This window comes from Conger conger, chromosome 8, assembly GCF_963514075.1.
Source record: "Conger conger chromosome 8, fConCon1.1, whole genome shotgun sequence".
In the NCBI taxonomy this organism is placed as follows: Eukaryota; Metazoa; Chordata; class Actinopteri; order Anguilliformes; family Congridae; genus Conger; species Conger conger.
Window position 1 is genome coordinate 40,288,471 of NC_083767.1, and position 20,853 is coordinate 40,309,323.

Here is a 20,853-nt window from a genome sequence, read left to right on the forward strand (position 1 = left end):
TGTGTGTGTGTGTGTGTGTGTGTGTGTGCGTGCGCTGGTCAATTTACGTCAGTTGCGCTGGTCAATTTACTAGTTACGACACGAGATGAACTGAAAAGGTAGTCAGTTTTAGCGGTGAATTGCTCTACTAGGATTGTGAATCACGTCTGATATAGTCTTTACAGTGGGGATATAGGGATCTGAAATCAAACAAACATGTACAATCAAGTTTTTCTACATCTACCAGTGAAAATTTTTGAAAAGTTGGTGAAATGCTGTCGAGGCTTTCAGGTGAAAAGCCAACTACATTTTGTTGAAAAGTAAAAGTTTCCTAGCCAACTAGCATGTAGCCAGGCTATACCCTGCTGGAAAAAACAGCTCAAGCTACAGCAGGCTTTGAAACAGCTGGTAGCTAGTTGACCAGTTCAGACCAGCTCCATACGGAACATTACTTGACCAGCTTAAGCTATGTTTTGAAACTGCTGGTAGCTGGTCATTTCAAGCTTGATTTTACACCAGGTGAAGCCTGAGCTATGTTGGGTTCCTCATCTGTTGATGTCAAAACGGCTCTGAACCTAGATGTCCACCCCTCTAGACTCTGTATTTTCTTCACTGAGCTGCCCCCCCCCCCCCCCCCCTTCTCTTTGGACCCCTCAGGTTCCCTACACTGAGCTCGGAGGAAAGACGCTGGTCATGACTGTGTACGACTTCGACCGCTTCTCCAAACACGACGCCATCGGTGACGTCAAGGTGCCCATGAACAAGGTGGACTTCAGTCACGTGACCGAGGAGTGGAGGGACCTGCTGAGCGCCGAGAAGGAGGAGGTGAGGACGGCCGAGGGGGGTCAAAGGTCAAAAGGTTGGGGAGGTGAAAAGATTAGAGGGGGGAATCAGGATGCAGGATCTCTTTCATATGATTGAGAACTTAATAGGAGGACCAGAAACTTATCATCAATACAGTCAAACTGATGTTGTATGCTGTGTTTCGCCACATACTCTAGATTCCTGCTTTAAGTTACCCTTTAAGGTGTAGGATCAGAAATATGGAATTACAATGTTCTTAACTGAACTTTCTAATGCTGATGTAACAATCACTGTTAACTCTAAGCCATGGAGTTCTAGAACAGTGTTTCTCAACTCCAGTCCTCAGGACCCACTTGTCAGAAGGTTTTTGTTGTAACGAGGAACTCTCACACCTGATTGACTCACCCAATCAAACCACCAAAAATGCCCTTGATTCATTAAATCAGTGTGAGTTGGCGGCATGGATGGTGCAGTGGGTAGCACTGCCGCCTCACAGCAAGGAGGTCCTGGGTTCGAATCCCCGTCGGCCGGGGTGGAGTTTGCATGTTCTCCCTGTGTCGCGTGGGTTTCCTCCGGGTACTCCGGTTTCCTCCCACAGTCCAAAGACAAGCAGGTTAGGCTGATTGGAGAGTCTAAATTGCCCATGGGTATGAGTGTGTGAGTGAATGGTGTGTGTTCCCTGCGATGAACTGGCGACCTGTCCAGGGTGTATTCATGCCTTTCGCCCAATGTATGCTGGGATAGGCTCCAGCCCCCCTGCGACCCTGTTCAGGATAAGCGGGTTAAGATAATGAATGAATGAATGAATGAATGAATGAATGAATGAATGAATGAAGGTGTGTGAGTTCCTGGTCCTTTTGGCAAATGGGTCACAAGGACTAGAGTTGAGAAACGTTGTCCTAGAACACTAAAACCTACTCTTCAAAAGGGTTAGCCAACTCCAGTCTGTGGGAATGACGCAGCAACAACCCCAGTGGCCTCAAGCTTCTTCTGTGAGAGTGAATTACTGCTGGTTCTAACTACGCCACTGTACCATAATCACACACAAATTCCTTTTAAAAAACAGCAAAAGAATGTCAGAATCTCCAGCGCTGTAATACCATCCCCGACGACCCCTGATGCGAATGTCACATCCGTGCGGCTTTCAGAAGCAAACAGCCGTTACAGTTTTGTGTCATTAATCAAACTGTGACTTCCTGCGTAGAAATTCAATTTTCCCGGAAAATGCCATGGCACGCAGGACTCCGACACGGTTGCCATGGAAATGTTCTTTTGGGCGACGGCCGGTTAGCGTAAAGGTTAATGAGAAAGTTTGTGAATGTGCCGAGGTTTCCCCTAGCCAAGACCCTCGCGTAGGCGTACAGTGAAGGGTGAAATATTTAGCGCTGTGTAATTCAACATCAAGCACAAACACATTGAGTTACAATCCTGCTGGTAATAAAGGTAATTCACGTGTTTGCTTCAGATTTTTTTTCTAGGAACAAATAATTCAAGGGACATTTGCTGCTTACCCAGTCTCACAGCTGTTGTTTTCTGTGATTAACTTTTTAAAATTAGTTTTCCAAATTGATAAAAAAACAATAACATTCAACCTTATAAGGTATCATTACCAAATGCACACGCACAGCTGTTCCATGACTGTTTTCAAATGATTGATATTATAGATTTAATAAACACATACCACATCTCCAGCTGTAGTTCCATAACTGCTTCATTTATACTCTCTGCATGTGTGTGGACGCGTGTTTATGTGCGAGCGCGAGTGCATATGTACACGCAGGTTTCCATACCGACCGGACTCCCTGGCTTGAGTGCGTCTTTGAAAGCCAGCGGGTCACAGAATGTCCTCCATTATCTGAACAGTACCAGGCCCAGTCCCCCGCCTCTCTAACGGAGCGGCACTTACCCGACCCCGTCACGCTCCCTTTGACTCCTCAGAAACCCTTTACTGTCTGTGCGCTGATTGCGCCCCGTCACAGAGCCGACAGAGCCGCAATGGCCGCCAGCTGTGCGCCGCTGGGCTTTGCCCACTCTTTCCGTCTCCACCGCTGTAAGATGGAGGCAGTGTAATACGCAGAGATGATCAGTGTTTCTGTCAAACCGCTATAAAATTCAGTGTTTATGAGGATCATCTACTCGAATCGAATCGAATCACATTGAGCGAATGTGGGCTTTTTGCGGAGAGCGTGTTGAACATACAGTTAAAGGCGAGGTGATTGTGTGAAAAATAAACGCCCGTGGAAAATGCTTGGTTGGGAGTAGAAGTCTCAATCCGAAGTTGAATAAACTTTATTAAAGGTTTTTTTTCAAAGAGTAGCTCTCAATGCCTAATTATCATGATGGCTTTTCAGTCCCGTTACGTTTTTAAATGAACAATTGAAAAATCATGAAAAAAAGAGCGTTATCCTAAATGTGCACTTACCCTTTAATTTTGTGTACCTAATCCTGATCCTAGACTTCAGACACTTCAGTGAAATGCTTAATCACATTTAGTGCCTATCCACTTGCCACCCAACCCAAACAGTCGATGCTAAGGAAATGTTGTCCTTCCAAAGGCAAATGATTAGCTTTATTGTAGCACAGTGTCAAACCAAAAATTTAGTGAGGTCTCCTAATTAGTCCCTACAGCGCCCAGCCATTGTCCAAGTTATAAATTATACAGAGCGAATACTGTTCCAGGTACAGAGCCTGGGGCCAGGTCTGTTCACACCGAACAGCGTCTCCGTAGAATAGACAATGATTCATTACTATAGATTATGTGACTGTAAGTCATGTATTATGAGTAGTGATTGAAGTAGAAGTGGGGAAGTAACCTTTTTTATGTACCAACATCATTACATTAATGGCATTTGGCAGACGCTCTTATCCAGAGCTGTTGATTAGACTAAGCAGGACACAATCCTCCACTGGAGCAATGCAGGGTGTGCGGACCTTATTGTGGCTACACCGGGGATCGAACCACTGACCTTCCGTGTCCCGGTCACGTACTTTAACCACTACACTATTGTCCGGCCATCAGGATTTGCTCACGTTTTTGTGAGCAACACCAGCAAGGCTCACCGGCTTGAGTGCAGCCAGCAGAGAGAAGTGTGTTTAAACCTCACCTCACGCTGTTCACGTCCCATAAAGACCATCCTGTGCTCTCAATTACACAAGATGGAGACCGGGGACTGGGAGGGAACAGAGATAACGGGGATTCTGGGTAGCATTCAGAGCTGAATGTTCGCTGGATCAGTGTGATCCCATATTCAACATCTGCTGCACTGCCTTGTTTTTGCAGATTATAATTAACATCTGCACTGTTCTGTGATTGCAGATTAAAATGAATAGACAGCAGTAGCACTGTTTTTTGTTTTTTTTCCCTTTCCCCAACTGACCTTGCTGTGTCTAAACGATACCCTATCGACGGGACGCTTGGAGAAATCGTCTGCAGTCGATAGCTGCTCTCCGCTAAAATGAGTTGTCAAACCTGGTTTAATCCTCTTCATCCCGCAGTTAATAGGAAAACGCTGCCCTTGTTTGATTTAAATCAGCGTGACGGAAATAGTCAGATGGTTATAGAGCTTCCCAACGCTCCGCGCATAACAAGCGCGCTTATGAAATTCTGATATGCGGGACATCACGGTGTGCTCTCCATCGCAGGAAGCCAGCGCTGAACCTTACATCCCCCTGACGCCAAACGCTGGTTAATATACTGACTGAGCTTCATAAATACAGCGCACTCTTCTTTAGGATTCATGTGATGAGCATGATTATATATTTTATGTGTTTATTTATTTATTTATTTATTTCTAGCAGGCTTCTGGATGCGTGAAGCCTGAAATAGTCTCCTTATCAAACAGGCTGGAAACGCGGCCTGTGACGGTCACACACAGCAGATTTGATACCAGGTCCCTGCTTCTCACTTCCTGTGACACCTGCCTATAGATAGGCGCACTGCAGATAATCTGCGGATGACAGCGCGGCAGGAAGATGGGGTGAGGGACCTGGGTTTAACCTCTGATGTACCGGCCTCTCCTGTGTGATCAGAGCAGTTCAAGGGCAGTCTGTCCTGTGTGAGTGGGGCAGTTCAAGGGCAGCCTCTCCTGTGTGAGCAGGGCAGTTCAAGGGCAGTCTCTCCAGTGTGAGCAGGGCAGTTCAAGGGCAGTCTCTCCAGTGTGAGCGGGGCAGTCCAAGGGCAGCCTCTCCAGTGTGAGTAGGGCAGTTCAAGGGCAGTCTCTCCAGTGTGAGCAGGGCAGTTCAAGGGCAGTCTCTCCAGTGTGAGCGGGGCAGTCCAAGGGCAGTCTCTCCAGTGTGAGCGGGGCAGTTCAAGGGCAGCCTCTCCAGTGTGAGCAGGGCAGTTCAAGGGCAGTCTCTCCAGTGTGAGCGGGGCAGTCCAAGGGCAGTCTCTCCAGTGTGAGCGGGGCAGTCCAAGGGCAGTCTCTCCTGTGTGAGCGGGGCAGTCCAAGGGCAGTCTCTCCTGTGTGAGCGGGGCAGTCCAAGGGCAGTCTCTCCTGTGTGAGCGGGGCAGTCCAAGGGCAGCCTCTCCAGTGTGAGTAGGGCAGTTCAAGGGCAGTCTCTCCTGTGTGAGCGGGGCAGTCCAAGGGCAGTCTCTCCTGTGTGAGCGGGGCAGTCCAAGGGCAGTCTCTCCTGTGTGAGCAGGGCAGTCCAAGGGCAGTCTCTCCTGTCCAGTGTTTTACTCATTAGTCTCGTCTCTGCATCACCGTGAAGGTTAAGACTGAGACTACAAAGGAGCAGACTAATCAGCTTTTGGAGGGGTGTTTCGGCACAATGCCGGGGTGCCTGACCCGGCTCTGTGTGATGACTCTGAACAGAATCTTTAATGAGGACGAGCCAGGAACAAAAACCCCTTCTTAAATGGTGATGTCACTCCGTGTCACAGAATGGAGCCGTCATTTAAATGATAGTAGTTGTGAGAAGCATGTGACCAGGAAGCTTCCTGTATGAAAACCCAAAGCTATTAATAATTCATATATATTTTGAATGACTCATTTGGCTTAACACATGTTTAATGTCAATATTGTATAGTGTAATATTTCTAATACCTGTGTTTTGCTCCTGCCGCCTTGTACTCATATGTGCTGTAGTTCCACTGCAAATCACCTGCAAATCAGTCCAAATGGATATACTGTACTGCCCTCCTCTGTTCTAAAGACACCATCTCCCAAAGTACAGCATTTCCATCACATCAAAATGTTCCCAGCTGACTCAGCACTGTTAACAGCATCTAACAGCACCATGGTGTCCGTACTTATACCAGCCGGGCCCAGGCCAACCTGCCCTCAGCTGTGTGTCAGGAGAGAAGAATGGCTGCTGTTCGGTCAAGTTTTAATACATCATTAAATACCTGTTAAAAACAACAACTTTGATGATATGTATGATTTCTAGTATTTGATGCCTGATACACATTTTCCTTGGTGAATGACTAATTCTACGTCAATGTACACTCAGTGAGCACTTTATTAGGTAGACATGTACGCATCAAATCTCTAAGCGGATAGGCTACAGCAGCAGAAGACCAATAAGTAAAAAAAAGTAAGTCTAATAAATACCTAATAAAGTGTAATCTGTATAATGGATAGATTGTGTATCAGTTGACAGTATGTGGATGTCCTGATATTGAGATTTTATTACTGAAACAGGGAAGCATACACACATTCAGTGCTAGGTGTTCAGTTGAGGGAGACACACAATAGGAATCCTGCACTGTATTCTGCCATTTCCACTGGCACAAAAGCTTTTCTCTTCGTGCGTTTGTTCCATGACTAATCTTTAGCCCTACGGGCCCAAACTGCATAATCGCTCACTACAAAGAACTTTCCTTACCATGGCAACCAATCAGAAGCGTATGACATCACACATGCACAGAGCAGGATTGGGTCAAACTGGTGTTCATTATGAGTGGTTAATGCAGGCGAAGAAGATCAGTCCAGGTGATTGAGCTGAATTTATTATATTAATTTAACTCTGCAAATGTCCAGTCAAGAGCCAGGCAATGCGTGTTATTTTGCAGACTACATTGGAAATTGCAGTGTTGCTATTCTTTCACTCATTTACAGGGATTAAATAAATGTCCCAGTAATATGCAATGCTTGATCACCTTCAAATTGGAAATACGTAAATGAAATCTTGTTTTTGTTTTTCATTAAAAACATCTATTACATCCCTCAAAGAGAGAATGAAAGTGCGGTATAAAAGACCAGTTCATTCACATCACTTTGTCAGAAGAATAGGCTTGTGTAGTGGGGAAAATTGCCTTTTTATTAGAAGAGATTTCACAGTATTTTTCTTCTGTTTCACAGAGCTCGTGAGTAGCTTGTTCCATTTTGTTAATCATGCTGCCTGCTTACCCCATTAGCATTTATAAATGTCAATAAATGTTAAAATAAAACAGCCAAAGTGGATATGCGCTTGTGAGTACTAATAGTACTTTTATGTACAGCAGTAGTGAGTGCATTCAGTGCTACACTATGGTGTTTTTTGCTTGACAAGAGAAATTGGTAAATCTACAAATGCATAAAGCTGTCTCACCTCATTACCAAATGCTTTGTCTTATTTAGCACATAAGTAAGTGGAATAAGATTTTAAGTAAAATACTTAATCTTGACTTTTTTCCTGCACTGTAAGGCGTTGGTACTTAGAAGTCCCGAAAGGGAAATCGGGAAATCTCACAGATGCTACTTCTTGGAGACAATGCTGTCAATCATATCCCATCGTTCAAGCTGTAACTCCTCCCCTCCCTGCTTTGTGCTCTAACTCCTCCCCTTCCTGCTTCCTATTTTTACAGCAAGAGAAGCTGGGGGACATCTGCTTCTCCCTGCGCTATGTGCCCACCGCCGGCAAACTGACCGTGGTCATCCTGGAGGCCAAGAACCTGAAGAAGATGGACGTCGGCGGCCTATCGGGTGAGTGACAGTCAGCGGGGCCTATCGGAGAGAGGGACACGAAGACGGGCGGCTCTGTCAGCCAATCCCGAATTGGCGGTCCGAGATAAGACCCGGGGACTGTGGAACTTCATTCCGCTTTTGAATGAAAACGGCAGTTGGTGAAGCTGGAGAAGAAGATTGTGCGTTAGCACTGGCAGGGCCCTCGCGAGTAATGGTTCGGCAGTCAGATTTGACGTAATCAGCCGACGCTCAATTTGATGTCTGGGCTGGGGGAAAATGGCGGAGAATAGGCACTTAGAGACAGAGAGAGGGGAAATTGGTGCCTGTCAAAAGAATCACAGTTCCCTGAAGCACTGTGGACTTGCTTTTAAACGATCTCAGTTTACTCCTTCAGAAGTTCGGTTTACTTTTTCAAAAGCTGAGCCGTTACACTTACTTTGGTGGTTCACTTGTGAACCGACACTCTTAAATAGAAAGTTCCAGAACCTTGAACCAAAATAATATACTGTTCCTGAGCCTATTGATTGTACAAAACAGTTTTAATCGAAGTTCCAAACAGGCAGCCAACTAATTCAAAATTGTTGTCACGTGGACACGATCAACCAAACCAGTTTTAAACCCAAGTTCCCCAAGGGATCGCAGAGTAGGTGGTGAAACACTCCTCTAACACGATCTAATCCTTCTGCTGTGTGTGGGAGTGTGTGAACAGCAGTGTGGGAGTAAAGATCACACACACATCTGCTCAGCGCGCCTTCCTCCTGCAGTCACAACCACAGAACAGCCTCTTAATGACCTCACCGAGGTCAAAGTTCACATTCACATCACCATATATGACCTTCTGTGCAGGCCACACCCTCTACTTTAAAAATCACTTTCCTCTATGGCCTCTGCACAGGAGGAAATTAGCTACTTTGTGATCAGCTGCTCAGTGTCCAAAACAGCTTACTTGCCTACTATTTAGTATACAAGTTGCATACAAGCTGCATGCAACTTGCATACTCATTAGTAGGCAAGCAAGCAGAGGTGGAAAAACCAGGTTCAGAAAATGAAAGTCCTCCCCAGTATTTTGTTCCCATCGCCTGGATCTCCAGCGAGGGGAGTAGAACCAGTCCAGAAATTAGTTCAGGGGTGGACAAAACACAGGGGTGGGCTTGTCACCCCTGAACTTTTCACTTCTAAAAGTTAGCAGTTTGAGTCAGAAGTAAAGATTATGAAACTCAAACATGGAGGAAGAGGAGGCGTATCCATCCCAGTCCTGCTGCAGCTGCAGTCACTCTGGAACCTTCTCTCCGTCCTGCAATTAGCACGCACCTGGCCCATTGTCCCCGCTCCCGCAGAGCCCACCTGCCACACATTACGGTCCGAGGGCCGCTGTCGTCCGTCAGTGCGGAGAGAGAGCGCGGCCATTAGCCCTCGCCCGCTCCTGGTGATAATATGCATGAGCTCACACCCGGCTGCGCCTCTCTGAGACAGGAAGTGGGGCATGTCAGCGCTGAGAGGAGTCACTCGTGTGTGTGTGTGTGTGTGTGTGTGTGTGTGTGTAAGCACACTGTGTGTGTGTGTGTGTGTGTAAGCACACTGTGTGTGTGTGTGTGTGTGTGTGTGTGTGTGTGTGTGTAAGCACGGTGTGTGTGTGTGTGTGTGTGTGTGTGTGTGTGTGTGTGTAAGCACGGTGTGTGTGTGTGTGTGTGTAAGCATGATGTGTGTGTGTGTGTGTGTGTAAGCACACTCTGTGTGTGTGTGTGTGTGTGTGTGTGTGTGTGTGTGTAAGCACACTCTGTGTGTGTGTGTGTGTGTGTAAGCACGGTGTGTGTGTGTGTGTGTGTGTGTGTGTAAGCATGGTGTGTGTGTGTGTGTGTGTGTGTAAGCACACTCTGTGTGTGTGTGTGTGTGTGTGTGTGTAAGCACACTGTGTGTGTGTGTGTGTGTGTGTGTAAGCATGGTGTGTGTGTGTGTGTGTAAGCACACTGTGTGTGTGTAAGCATGGTGTGTGTGTGTGTGTGTAAGCACACTGTGTGTGTGTAAGCTGAAGAGTGCTGATGCAAAATAAAGTTTGTCACTCATTGTGTGTGTGTTTGGTTGCATGCATGTGTGTACACTGTTTAGTGTGTGAGTGTGTGTGTCTGTGTTTGTGAATGTGTGTATGTGTCTGTGCATACATGTGTGTATGTGTGTTTGTATGCTATTGGGGTTTGTTCTATATTGGGATAATACAGTACTCTCAGCACCTTATTACAGCTCATATCTACATTTAATGTTTTTAACATTCACGTGGCCCTGTGTCATCTTGATGCTTAAACACTTATGGGCTCGATCATATTGTTTTAATGTTTGTGTTCTGTATTATGAACTGTCACAAAGTAAGTTTCTCTGGATTCGGTTGACTGCATAACAGCAGAGGCAAATACTACATCAGCTTATAATAATAATCATGATAATAATAATCATCATTATCATCATAATAATCATCATCATCACCGCCTTCATCTGCTATGGTTAGTCGAAAACATATTTTCAATGCACCATAAGCTGTACGCTACAGTATCTGCTCATAGGTCAATGTGGAATACATTCTACAATGGCAGTGTACAATGATTTAGATAGCGATAACTAGCAAAGACAGGATTTTAATTCAGTTTGAATGCGGATGCCATGTTATGTCTGTAATCTACATATTAATAGCACATTTCAGCAGTGGCGTTTATTGTACACACAGTCATTTCCATTATAATGTGCATTCAGTGTAATCTCGTGATGTTCCAGGGGCTGCGAAATCAGCCAAATCCCGTACACTGAGAACCTGTTCTGCGTTGGCTTCCTGATTGAAATGTGCACGTTGACTGGCCCCTTTCACCCAGTGAAAAGTGACGGAAAACATATTTCCAGGAATATGAAACAGTGAGGGAAAGAGCGTGTGCAACACGGCGGCCATTTTAAACGGGCAGTTGTAGATGAGCTGGGTAAAGTGAAGCAGTCGAGGATGAGCTACAGCGGGACCTCCAGCCCAGACATCCTTCTACCCAACTCAGGCTCTCTGTCATCTACTCACACGCAAAGATATACAATTTGTAGCTTTGCTCTAGATAGTCGCCATTTTCTAATCCAAATCTACCATCATTTCATTAGACTTTTGGAGGAAACAGATGCAGGCAAATCTGGAATATGCAGGAAAACAGAGAAAATAATAAATACTGAAATCAATTAATGTATGAATACACAAAAACATATACTGGCTAAATTTTGAAACTGCACAAAGTAAAGTGTCAAATATATTTATTTATACATGTTCATACTTATTTCTTCATTTGGTTTAATCCTCCATACAGGACTGTTAATTTAACCCTTTGAGGAGTAGGTATTTTGGAATTACATTACATTACATTACATTACATTGTTGGCATTTGGCAGACGCTCTTATCCAGAGCGACGTACAGTTGATTAGACTAAGCAGGAGACAACCCTCCCCTGGAGCAATGCAGGATTAAGGGCCTTGCTCAAGGGCCTGACGGCTGTGCGGATCATATTGTGACTACACTGGGATTAGAACCACTGACCTTGCACGTCCCAGTCATTTACCTGAACCACTATGCTACAGGCCGCCCCCTGGAATGTTCTCTCAAGATTCTAACTCAGTGTTCTAGAATTCCATCTCTCTGGTATTCCATCTCTCATCCATCCATTTCAATTACCCTCAGTAGAGATTGTGACATCCGCGTTAGAATGTCCAGTTCACAACATTCTGATCAGATATGTATGACCTCACACCTTAAAGGGTTAAGAGACAGTGGTGGAGAACAGTAAGGTAAGCCTGCTCGGAAACAGGCAATGGGCAAATTCAACAACGGAGCCTCTCTCTCTCTGAGGAAATATTGACTCCGAGGAGCCGGGATTAGAGGCGACATCATTCACCCTCCGTATCTAAAGCCTCTCTCACAGGCTGAGACTACCTCCAGCGACTGAAAAAACACAAATGAAAAACACAAGGTTCCAGTTTTCTACACAGTAGAAACGTATCATTCCGTGCTACAGTATTGCAAAGAGAAAATTTATCGTTGAGCGGAATTTTTCATTTCAAGGCTTGTTGCCAAGGAACAGGAGATATTGGAAGGCTCCCTCTCTTTTTGTGGTGTGAAATCTTCGTTATAATTTTGTTTTTATATCCTCTTCGGGAGACAAAATGTACTAATTATGTACTATATCATACTGCCTTAGCCCCAAAGCTTGAAATCAGTGTTTACCAAACAAAGCAAATTTATGTTGATGCTGTAATGCAGGAATAAAGTACACTGCTGAGATTGCTTCAGCTCTCTGTCTCTCTCACTTATGTTCTTGTTGGCTCATCAAAGACTTCAAATGTACTGGCAAACTATAGCATCAGTGTTCTGACAGGAGACGAAGCTTTGATGTGCCAACAGCAGACTGAGAGATGGGCAGAAATAATGAGTGTGTGAAATAACTATAATAACAGCTGACTGTGGCTATTGTGACTCAGACTGCATTCAGACGTAGGACAAAAACTTTGTCTCTTTGTATCTTCGTTGGCTATTCTATTATTACGTTCTCTGCCTACTGCATGCAGAAACTAATTAGTCGGCTTCTTGTTAGTTTTTAATATTTAAATGAAGCGAACTAATTATGTCTGAGAACCGAAAGCCATTTTGAAGAGACTAACACAGCAAGACATGGCTTCATACCGCTTGTAAAAATGTGATAATAGCACAATGCACATCACTGTTTCCAAAGAAATGTCCTACAACGGCACTGCAATTAGTACTTACAGCTTCTTACAACGTTCTCCTTTTTAAAAACTGTTCTGCTACCTGCACTGCAAAATGGCCAGTGTTAAACCAACTCTCACAGTGTACGTATGGTCCTGCTCTCATCCAGAATGGGACCATGTACTCCCTTTAGAGTTGAATTAACACTGGCCATTGTACCGTGTAGCGAAGGTTTCAATTTAACACACAGATCCACATGCTGTATGCGCTACAGCCCGGCAGTGACTTACTATTCAGCTGTGCATGTTCAAATACATAAATTGTTGAATAACTAAATAGCAAATGAAGTGAGATGGAATTCGGTTCATAAAATGGCCAATAAAACGACTGTGTCCTTGAGGACAGAAGCCTATTGGTGTCCCACCGGCAGTAAAGCTAGTTATAATGTGCAGTGATGAGGTTTTCATGTGCACTGCGCTTCTCTGCGGCAGAGAGCAGCAGGAGAGCAGCTTTTCATCTCCCGTACACCAGCCGCGTTTGGCCAAACAGCGTGCGCGGTCGTGAGGAATTATGCGCCCAGGCTCGGAGGCGATGTCTGCGAGAGGAAACTGAGACGGATGCTTCCTTCTCAGCCTGTTTTCCGCCGAAGCGTCGTCTTCCTGCATTTCAAATTTATCCAGAGCGACGTACAGTTGATTAGACAAAGCAGGAGACAATCCTCCCCAGGAGCAATGCAGGGTTAAGGGCCCGATCGGCTGTGCGGATCTTGCTGTGGCTACACCAGGGATCGAACCACCGATCTTGCGGGTCCCAGTCATGTACCTTAACCACTACGCTACAGGCCGCCCGAGGTTTCATGGATGTGCACGTGGTAACCTAAGGAGGGATGTCACCAAGACCTTGGGAGGGATGTCACCAAGGTGTTGACCTTTTCTACCAAAAGACCGCCATCAGTTTTAGCGCATTAAACACATTATCCACCCATTCCTGCCAGTACCCCTGCCATCTTACAATGGAACAAAAGATCACACTGAAATAAATATTCGGTATGTACACAAAAAACATTTCCCCATCATGCAGTAGCTCCCTGCGCTAGACAACAGGGGTGTGAATGAATGTATCAGAGTTCAGAGGCTTTGAAATCTCTGCTGTCCCGGCTGAGTCACTCATAGGTCAGTGCACTGAACCGGATTTACAGGGGCCCTCCACCTCAGATCTAAAAACCTTTTACACTCACTTACACTTCTCAAAACAATGTCTATGAGTACAGATTCCTGGCACAGGGAGGTTCACCTCAGTTTATTTCAAAGTGATGGTCATGTTGAGCTGACGGGCGGCAAGGTGGACAGCGCTGTCGCCTCACAGTCAGGTGGTTATGGGTTCAAATCCTGGCCTGGGCCTTTCTGTGTGGAGTTTGCATGTTCTCCCCATGTCTGTGTGGAGTGTGCATGTTCTCCCTGTGTCTGTGTGGAGTTTGCATGTTCTCCCTGTGTCTGTGTGGAGTTTGCATGTTATCCCCATGTCTGTGTGGAGTTTGCAACTTCTCCCCTTGTCTGTGTGGAGTTTGCATGTTATTCCCATGTCTGTGTGGAGTTTACAACTTCTCCCCTTGTCTGTGTGGAGTTTGCATGTTCTCCTCGTGTCTGTGTGGAGTTTGCGTGTTCTCCCCATGTCTGTGTGGAGTTTGCTTGTTCTCCCCGTGTCTGTGTGGAGTTTGCATGATCTCCCCATGTCTGTGTGGAGTTTGCATGTTCTCCCTGTGTCTGTGTGGGTTTACTCCGGGTACTCCGGTTTCCTCCCATAGACCAAAGACATGCAGGTTAGGTTAATTGCAGACTTTAAATTGCTCCTTGTTTTACTCCTGCAATTGTCCTTGTCCAGGGCACTGGCCTGAGAACTGGAGTTGGTCCCCGGGCACCGTACTATGGCTGCCCACTGCTCCTCAGTAACTAGGATGGGTTAAATGCAGAGGATTCATTTCATTACCTTAGTAGGCAATGACAATAAAGCTGAATCTAATCCCTTAGTGAAAAGTTAGGAGTTAAATGAACTGTCATCTGTACCGTGATGAGGCAGGTTTATACAGTAGAGTTGGTAGAGCTTCAGTTATCCTCAAAATCAGCTCCTCCTCATCAGCACTCTGCATTGTAAGGCTGTCTGGAAAAAGAATGTTGGCTGATTGGACGTCAAGCAAAATAAAGCTTTGGCTTCGTTTTGAATGATCGAGGGACTGGTTGTGATCGCAGGTGGTACAAATCAGACAATGCTGCTTAAATTGGACTGGGGTGCTGGAGATACTGTACCCTCACGTGTAGCACAAGGAGGAAAATGATGTCAGTTCTTATGGAAAGAAAATGGCTATAAAAGGGCATATGCGTTATGAATGTAGTATTCCTATTACCAGTAGCTGAATAAACCAAGCTGAACGATAGCTAGCTAATAATCAAAACAGGTATTTGTCTTGTGACAATCCAGACTGACACACTAAATCAGACTTTTTTTTTTAATTAAAAATTTTCAACTGACTACTAATAACATTTGAACAGCAGGGCATCTGTGTTTATGTTGGCTAAATCCCTGCCACTTTCACCACACTCCCTTGGGAATCCACAAGTGAGCTATAGTAGCAGTGCTTTCCAGTTTGACAAGTTAAAGATGCCACAGTTACCAAAATGCTTCCGAAGAAAATCAACCGGCATGCCACTGCTCTTCTTGATTTACAGATTCCATAAATATAAAATACAGAAAAAAATCTAACATGTAGCTGGCAAGGACATTTTGGACATTTGATAACACAGCGGGGAGATACCAAAATAAATGGCTGACCTTTGAAACGCTGACGTATATTTGTATTTGTGTGATTAAGAGTGATAGGCGGCTGACCTGTGAATCACTGACGTATATTTGTTTTTGTGTGAGTAAGAGTGATAAACAGCATAGTCTAATCTGTCACAGCTCTAGTCACAGTACTGATGAGTATCAGACAACTGCCTGATTCAAATATCATTAAAAGTGACTTGCTAGTTTCCCCGTTATCTCTGAAATATTAAGATATTTTTAAGCTATAACTCAAAAATAGTTGGACACTCCTATTTTCTGAATAGTTGGCTCAGCACAGCTTTAATAATTACCTAGAATTTCAAACGTACTGATTTCTTTCTTTGAAACATGTCAACATCCTTTTAAGCAACGAACATGGCAGTTGTTCCAAAGTCAGTTTGTTTGTCCCATTTGCTCTCAGTCGATTGCCTTATAAAAGCAAAGTTACAAATTGCAGCTGAGCACCAGCCGAAACTGTGATTGTGGAATAACACCGCGTTAAATAAACAAAATAATGGTTTAGAGAAGCAGAGCATCCTAATCTATGAGAAAATCACCGCAATTGTATATTATTTTCAGACAGTATTTTCCTTAAATTTCTTCTCTGTGAGAAATAAAGGCCTTTGCCTCCGCGTCACCAGGCAGCTGCAGTACGACGGGGTGTGGAAGTTAAGGCAGGTAGAAACGCAAACGCAACGCTAACTTCAGGTGTGCCATGTCACTCCAGAGATGCTGCCGGACATTCGAGTGACAGTACCGTTAAACCAGGAGCCGTTAAAACAGCCTTTGATGTTGATCTGGAAAAGCAAAGGGGCACATCATTTAAAGATGGCTCCAAATGAGTCTCTGTAAAGTCCACGTTCGGAGACGTGGTCATGTTCCTTCTTATCCTAATGCACATATGATACTCTTAACAGAAATAGGACATGCTGATTAATGCAATGGGGCAGGATTCTGTCTGCGCAGCACCATAGACTGCTTACAGAAGTACAGCATGTGAGATAATGAGCTCTTTATGGCGAACTAATGGAGCTCTCCACAGCAGTTTTCTGCAGATTTCCATTATTAATGAACCAACACTATCTCGCCTTGTGCAGACACTACATCAAAGCTATCAGGCTTTCCATTGGTCAGCGCTATTTGTTTTTAACATCCACGTGTAACACCCGTCTGTTTAAGGGCAGCTGGTGGTGTATGGACCTGCAGGTTCACAATATTAACCCCTGAAGGTGTGATGTCACAAACATATGAGGTATTGAAATGTTCTTGACTGAACATTCTAGTGCTGATGTAACAATCACTACTGGTGATTGTGAAAGCGATGGGGTTCTAGAACACTGGCTTGAAAAACGTTCCAAAAATGGCCAACGAGCCAATCCTGTCTCTCCGTCCTCACTCAGTGACGAGTGATTTGATTGGTCGCAGTTTTTTGTGTTCATTCCGTACGCACAGCCGTTCTCCTCAGAGATACCACCCTAGGCGTGTCTCAGTGTCAGCAGCTCTTCAGGGTGTGAGTGAGGCAGAGATTTCTCACTCATCACCCGCGGCACCTTTCTACGTGTAATTATTAAAGATTAAATGTTCAAACACTCAGGGACGACGCGCTCTTTGAAGCAGAACTGGAAAGCACGAGGAAAACCACGGGAGAACGGAGGAAAAATACACTCACATCGCGACACTAAGGGGCGTGATTTTTCGAAATCTCTCAGTGTAGAAACATGGAGAGGACGCACCTGAGTGCTTCAAGGCCTCGGCGAGAGGAATCGTTCTGTCGTCTCAGCGGGACTTTCCATATAAAAATGCGGTGCGATATTTTACATTTAAAAAAAACAGCTGAACACATGAGTGAACAAGGCCCTGATTTACATCATCTTTAATATGACACTGTGTCCATGGGACCTCAGTCACGCCTCATTCTCACGCTGAAGCAAACGGCCTCGCATTACAGCGCTATGTTTCTCTTCAACCCCGTTTACTCCCCTCTGCTATTTGGAAAACCTTGCTCCTGGAACGTGGCTGGAATGGCTTACCGTGGCTATAAATAAACGTGCGCTCTCCAGATTCGTTTGTGCTGCCGCCATTATCGCAGTGAGAGAGGATGCCAATGAGAGCACCGCTGTTTTCGATTTGTGTTCGTGATGTTTTTTTTTTGTGTTTGTTGGGTTTGTGTTTGTTGGGTTTGTGATGTTTTTTGGTTTGTGTTTGTTGGGTTTGTGTTTGTTGGGTTTGTGATGTTTTTTGGTTTGCGTTCATTGGGTTTGTGATGAGATGACTTTTGGTTTGCGTTTGTTGGGTTTGTGATGAGATGATTTTTGGTTTGCGTTTGTTGGGTTTGTGATGAGATGATTTTTGGTTTGCGTTTGTTGGGTTTGTGATGAGATGATTTTTGGTTTGCGTTTGTTGGGTTTGTGATGAGATGTTTTTTGGTTTGCGTTTGTTGGGTTTGTGATGAGATGATTTTTGGTTTGCGTTTGTTGGGTTTGTGATGAGATGATTTTTGGTTTGCGTTTGTTGGGTTTGTGATGAGATGATTTTTGGTTTGCGTTTGTTGGGTTTGTGATGAGATGATTTTTGGTTTGTGTTTTTTGGGTTTGTGACGAAATGTTTTTTGGTTTCGTGCTGTCTCTGGGGACCTCCTCTTGTCTGTGGAACTCTGTAGCCCAGCATGGAAGCCAGCTCCCCCCCCTCGCTGCTGGCCCAATCACCTCTCATTTAAAGCCCTGCATTGCACTCACATTAGAGTAAGTGTACTACATACTGTTCTCCATTCACTCAGCGGGGTATTTGGTGTAGGTTGGTGGTAGAAGGACAGAGAGGTACAACAGCAGTATCAAGACAAGCTGGGACAATGTGGTTCTACAACGCATCATTATTACCAGTATTTTTATGTGTTTTTATAGCGTTGGAGAAACTAAAGCCTGATAGTCACTCATTGCAGTGAGTCTCTGAGTATCCAAAGTGGGCATGAGATCTGAACTATGTCTCTGCACACTTATCCCCATTGGGTTTTTTTTTATGTTCTGACAATATTCTCAGGCGAAATGTATTTATTCATAAATATACATTTCCTTTGGTTTAATCCTCCATACAGGACATAGGACCCAGGTAATATAACCCTGTGTGGAGTAGTTTTTACAGAATATTTTTGTCAACAAACTAAGCGTTCCAGAACCTCACTGCTTTCAGTTGCCAGTGACAGTGATTGTGACATCAGCACACTCAGTATTTTATTTCTCGCAGAGAAGAAATGTAAGGAAAATACTGTCTGAAAATAATATAAAATTGCGGTGAGTTTCTCAGATTAGGATGCTCTGCTTCTCTAAACCATTATTTTGTTTATTTAATGTGGTGTTCTGCTCCATGAGCATTCTAATCACATATCTGTGATCTCAGCCCTTAAAGGGTTAACCCCAGAGGTTCTCTCAGAGCGCAGCTCACACGCCCTGTCTCTTCATCCTCCCTCCTTAGCCCTAAACAGCCCTGATTTCCCTCGGCTCCCCTCATGATCCATCCCCAGCCTCCTGATTCGCTGCCTCCGTTGGATAGGCTTTATCAATTGGCTCTCTGCCTCTGAGGGGTGTTACCGGGAGCCCACTTTGTCTTTGTAGAGTGTTAAGACTACCTTGGGGATTTTTTGATTATTGGAACAAGGTTATGAAATAACGATTTTGCCCGTATTTTTGATGTGCAGGGCGACTTGGCGTCATTTGAGGGATGATGGAACAAACCCAAAGAGGCAGTGGAGGAAGGTCACGACTTCACACATTTAAAATGCAGCAAGGGCACTCCTCTGTGAACCTGTTATCACTAGCCCACCTTACATTTATTTACTGAACACGCTTACATGCAATATATTACACACTGGGCCAGTTTAGCAGACACAGATTAAGCCTTGTTTGGAGATTCTCCCTACAAAATTTCCCTCAATTTCCACTGCTAGTCCAGACCTGGGCTCAATCTGTGTCTGTGAAACCAGCCAGTTATATTTCCATGCGGCGGTTTTTATTTGTATTGAATCCGTGGGCCCATTCCACTGCTGCAGGCTCAACCGTCAGTTAGGAAGATTGCAGATTAGAAGTCCCCTCTTCCAAAAGTCACACAGTCAATTGTGGCTTCTTTATATTATGCAATCCCCCAGCTGCTCCGTTATTGAACGCTGCACTGCTTATGAATCTGCTGTGAGCAGATTGCCGGTGACCCCAGAGAACCCCTGAGCTTAAATTTCCTCACTGTCCTTAAAATGTACTCTGTCCTGGAACAGCCATGTTTATCTCCTTTCCAACGGCCAGGGCCGACCGCGAGATAAGGGGTAATAACGGGAGGTGCATTTCATAATGCAATGTTGGTTTAGCGATGTCCAGGTGCGATTGAATCAGCGATAATATTTGATAAAACATATTGTGTACTGCGAGCACGCTCTAATGAAAAAGGACGGGCAAATACCAAGTTGGAGCTGTATCAATTTAATTCCACAATGTGCCCTTTTCCAGAAACGACCACCGCTGCTTCGCTTTGGTCACCCAGGTACTTCTCCATAACTTTGTGAATCCAACACTGATGCCTGCGGTGCGTGTGTGTTTTAGGGAGAGGTGCGATGTCTCTGTATCTGTATTCTGATTGGAGCGGACTTCGCCTTGCAAAGGTCATATCTAGAACTGGGAGGAGAAGTCAGAAATAGAAGTGGACCCATAAGCGGTCCACTGAGGACCAGGACTGAATTTGGCAGATTTGGAAGTTTGCAGTGGCTTCAGAGTGTCTTAGCGATGTGCGTTGTTTTGTGTTCTTGCCGTTTGAACTGCGGGAGCGCAGTCACAGTCAGTCGCTCTCCGTTACCTGACATGCCCTTTTCGCTGTTATTAATCAAAGCAGCACTTCTGAAAACACGGGCTGAGGTACTGTGTAAGCACAAAGGACTGTCAAGAGACACGATGACTTACAACTGACAAGAAGTAAAATAAAAGTTCGGTATTGTCTCCGGTTGTCTGTTCCAGGCTTTTATCCAAAATAATTAAAATTGTGTTTTCACGTGTCCTCTGGTTAAAAGCCCATGGTAGACACGCAGCATTCTCTGTTCTCTTGTGCCATACTGTTGTTTTACACACAGTATTATCCTGCAGCAGTTCCTTTGATTAAGGCACTGGGCTATGGATCATTATTAATAACAATGAATCACTGAGTTATATCCTAGTGTGAATTGGTGAAGAATATGGAATGCGAACAGCACTAGTCATGAAAGAGTAGAGTACGTAGGGAAAAAAATACTTGAAGTTTACTGCCAGATTGCTATTCAGACACGCAAAAGTAAAAATACACAAATGTCTAATGAGAATTGTTGTGGCAGAAGCGATCATATTTAAGCACTTGAAGTCGGATGTATATTTTTTTAAAATAATGCAAAGGTACACTTCAATTCAATTTCAGACTTCATTGTGTTTTTTGATCCGGCATCGACTTGCAGACACAAAGCTGTCCAAGTAGGTCAGAGACGTGCATGGTGTTTCTGGGGTGATATAACCCCCTCCTGCTCCATAAAGTTCCGGAGAATTCCTGCCTCATCCCGTGGGCAGATTCCGGCCAACCCCTGGTACCTGCTCTTTACCCGCGGTCCGGGGAGAGACAAGGGTGTCCCATTCCCCTAATGGCCC

At 44.8% G+C, this 20,853-nt stretch overlaps 1 protein-coding gene across 4 annotated transcripts in view; it reads left to right on the plus strand.

The window, feature by feature from the left end:
- The window catches only part of syt1a (synaptotagmin Ia), a 252,729-nt gene that overhangs the window by 220,587 nt on the left and 11,289 nt on the right, over nt 1-20,853 (plus strand). For all 4 annotated transcript variants that reach the window (XM_061252641.1, XM_061252640.1, XM_061252643.1 and 1 more), the window contains 2 exons: nt 637-804; nt 7,571-7,688. In XM_061252641.1, coding sequence (XP_061108625.1) covers nt 637-804; nt 7,571-7,688 — 286 coding nt within the window. The remainder of the gene's footprint in view (nt 1-636; nt 805-7,570; nt 7,689-20,853) is intronic.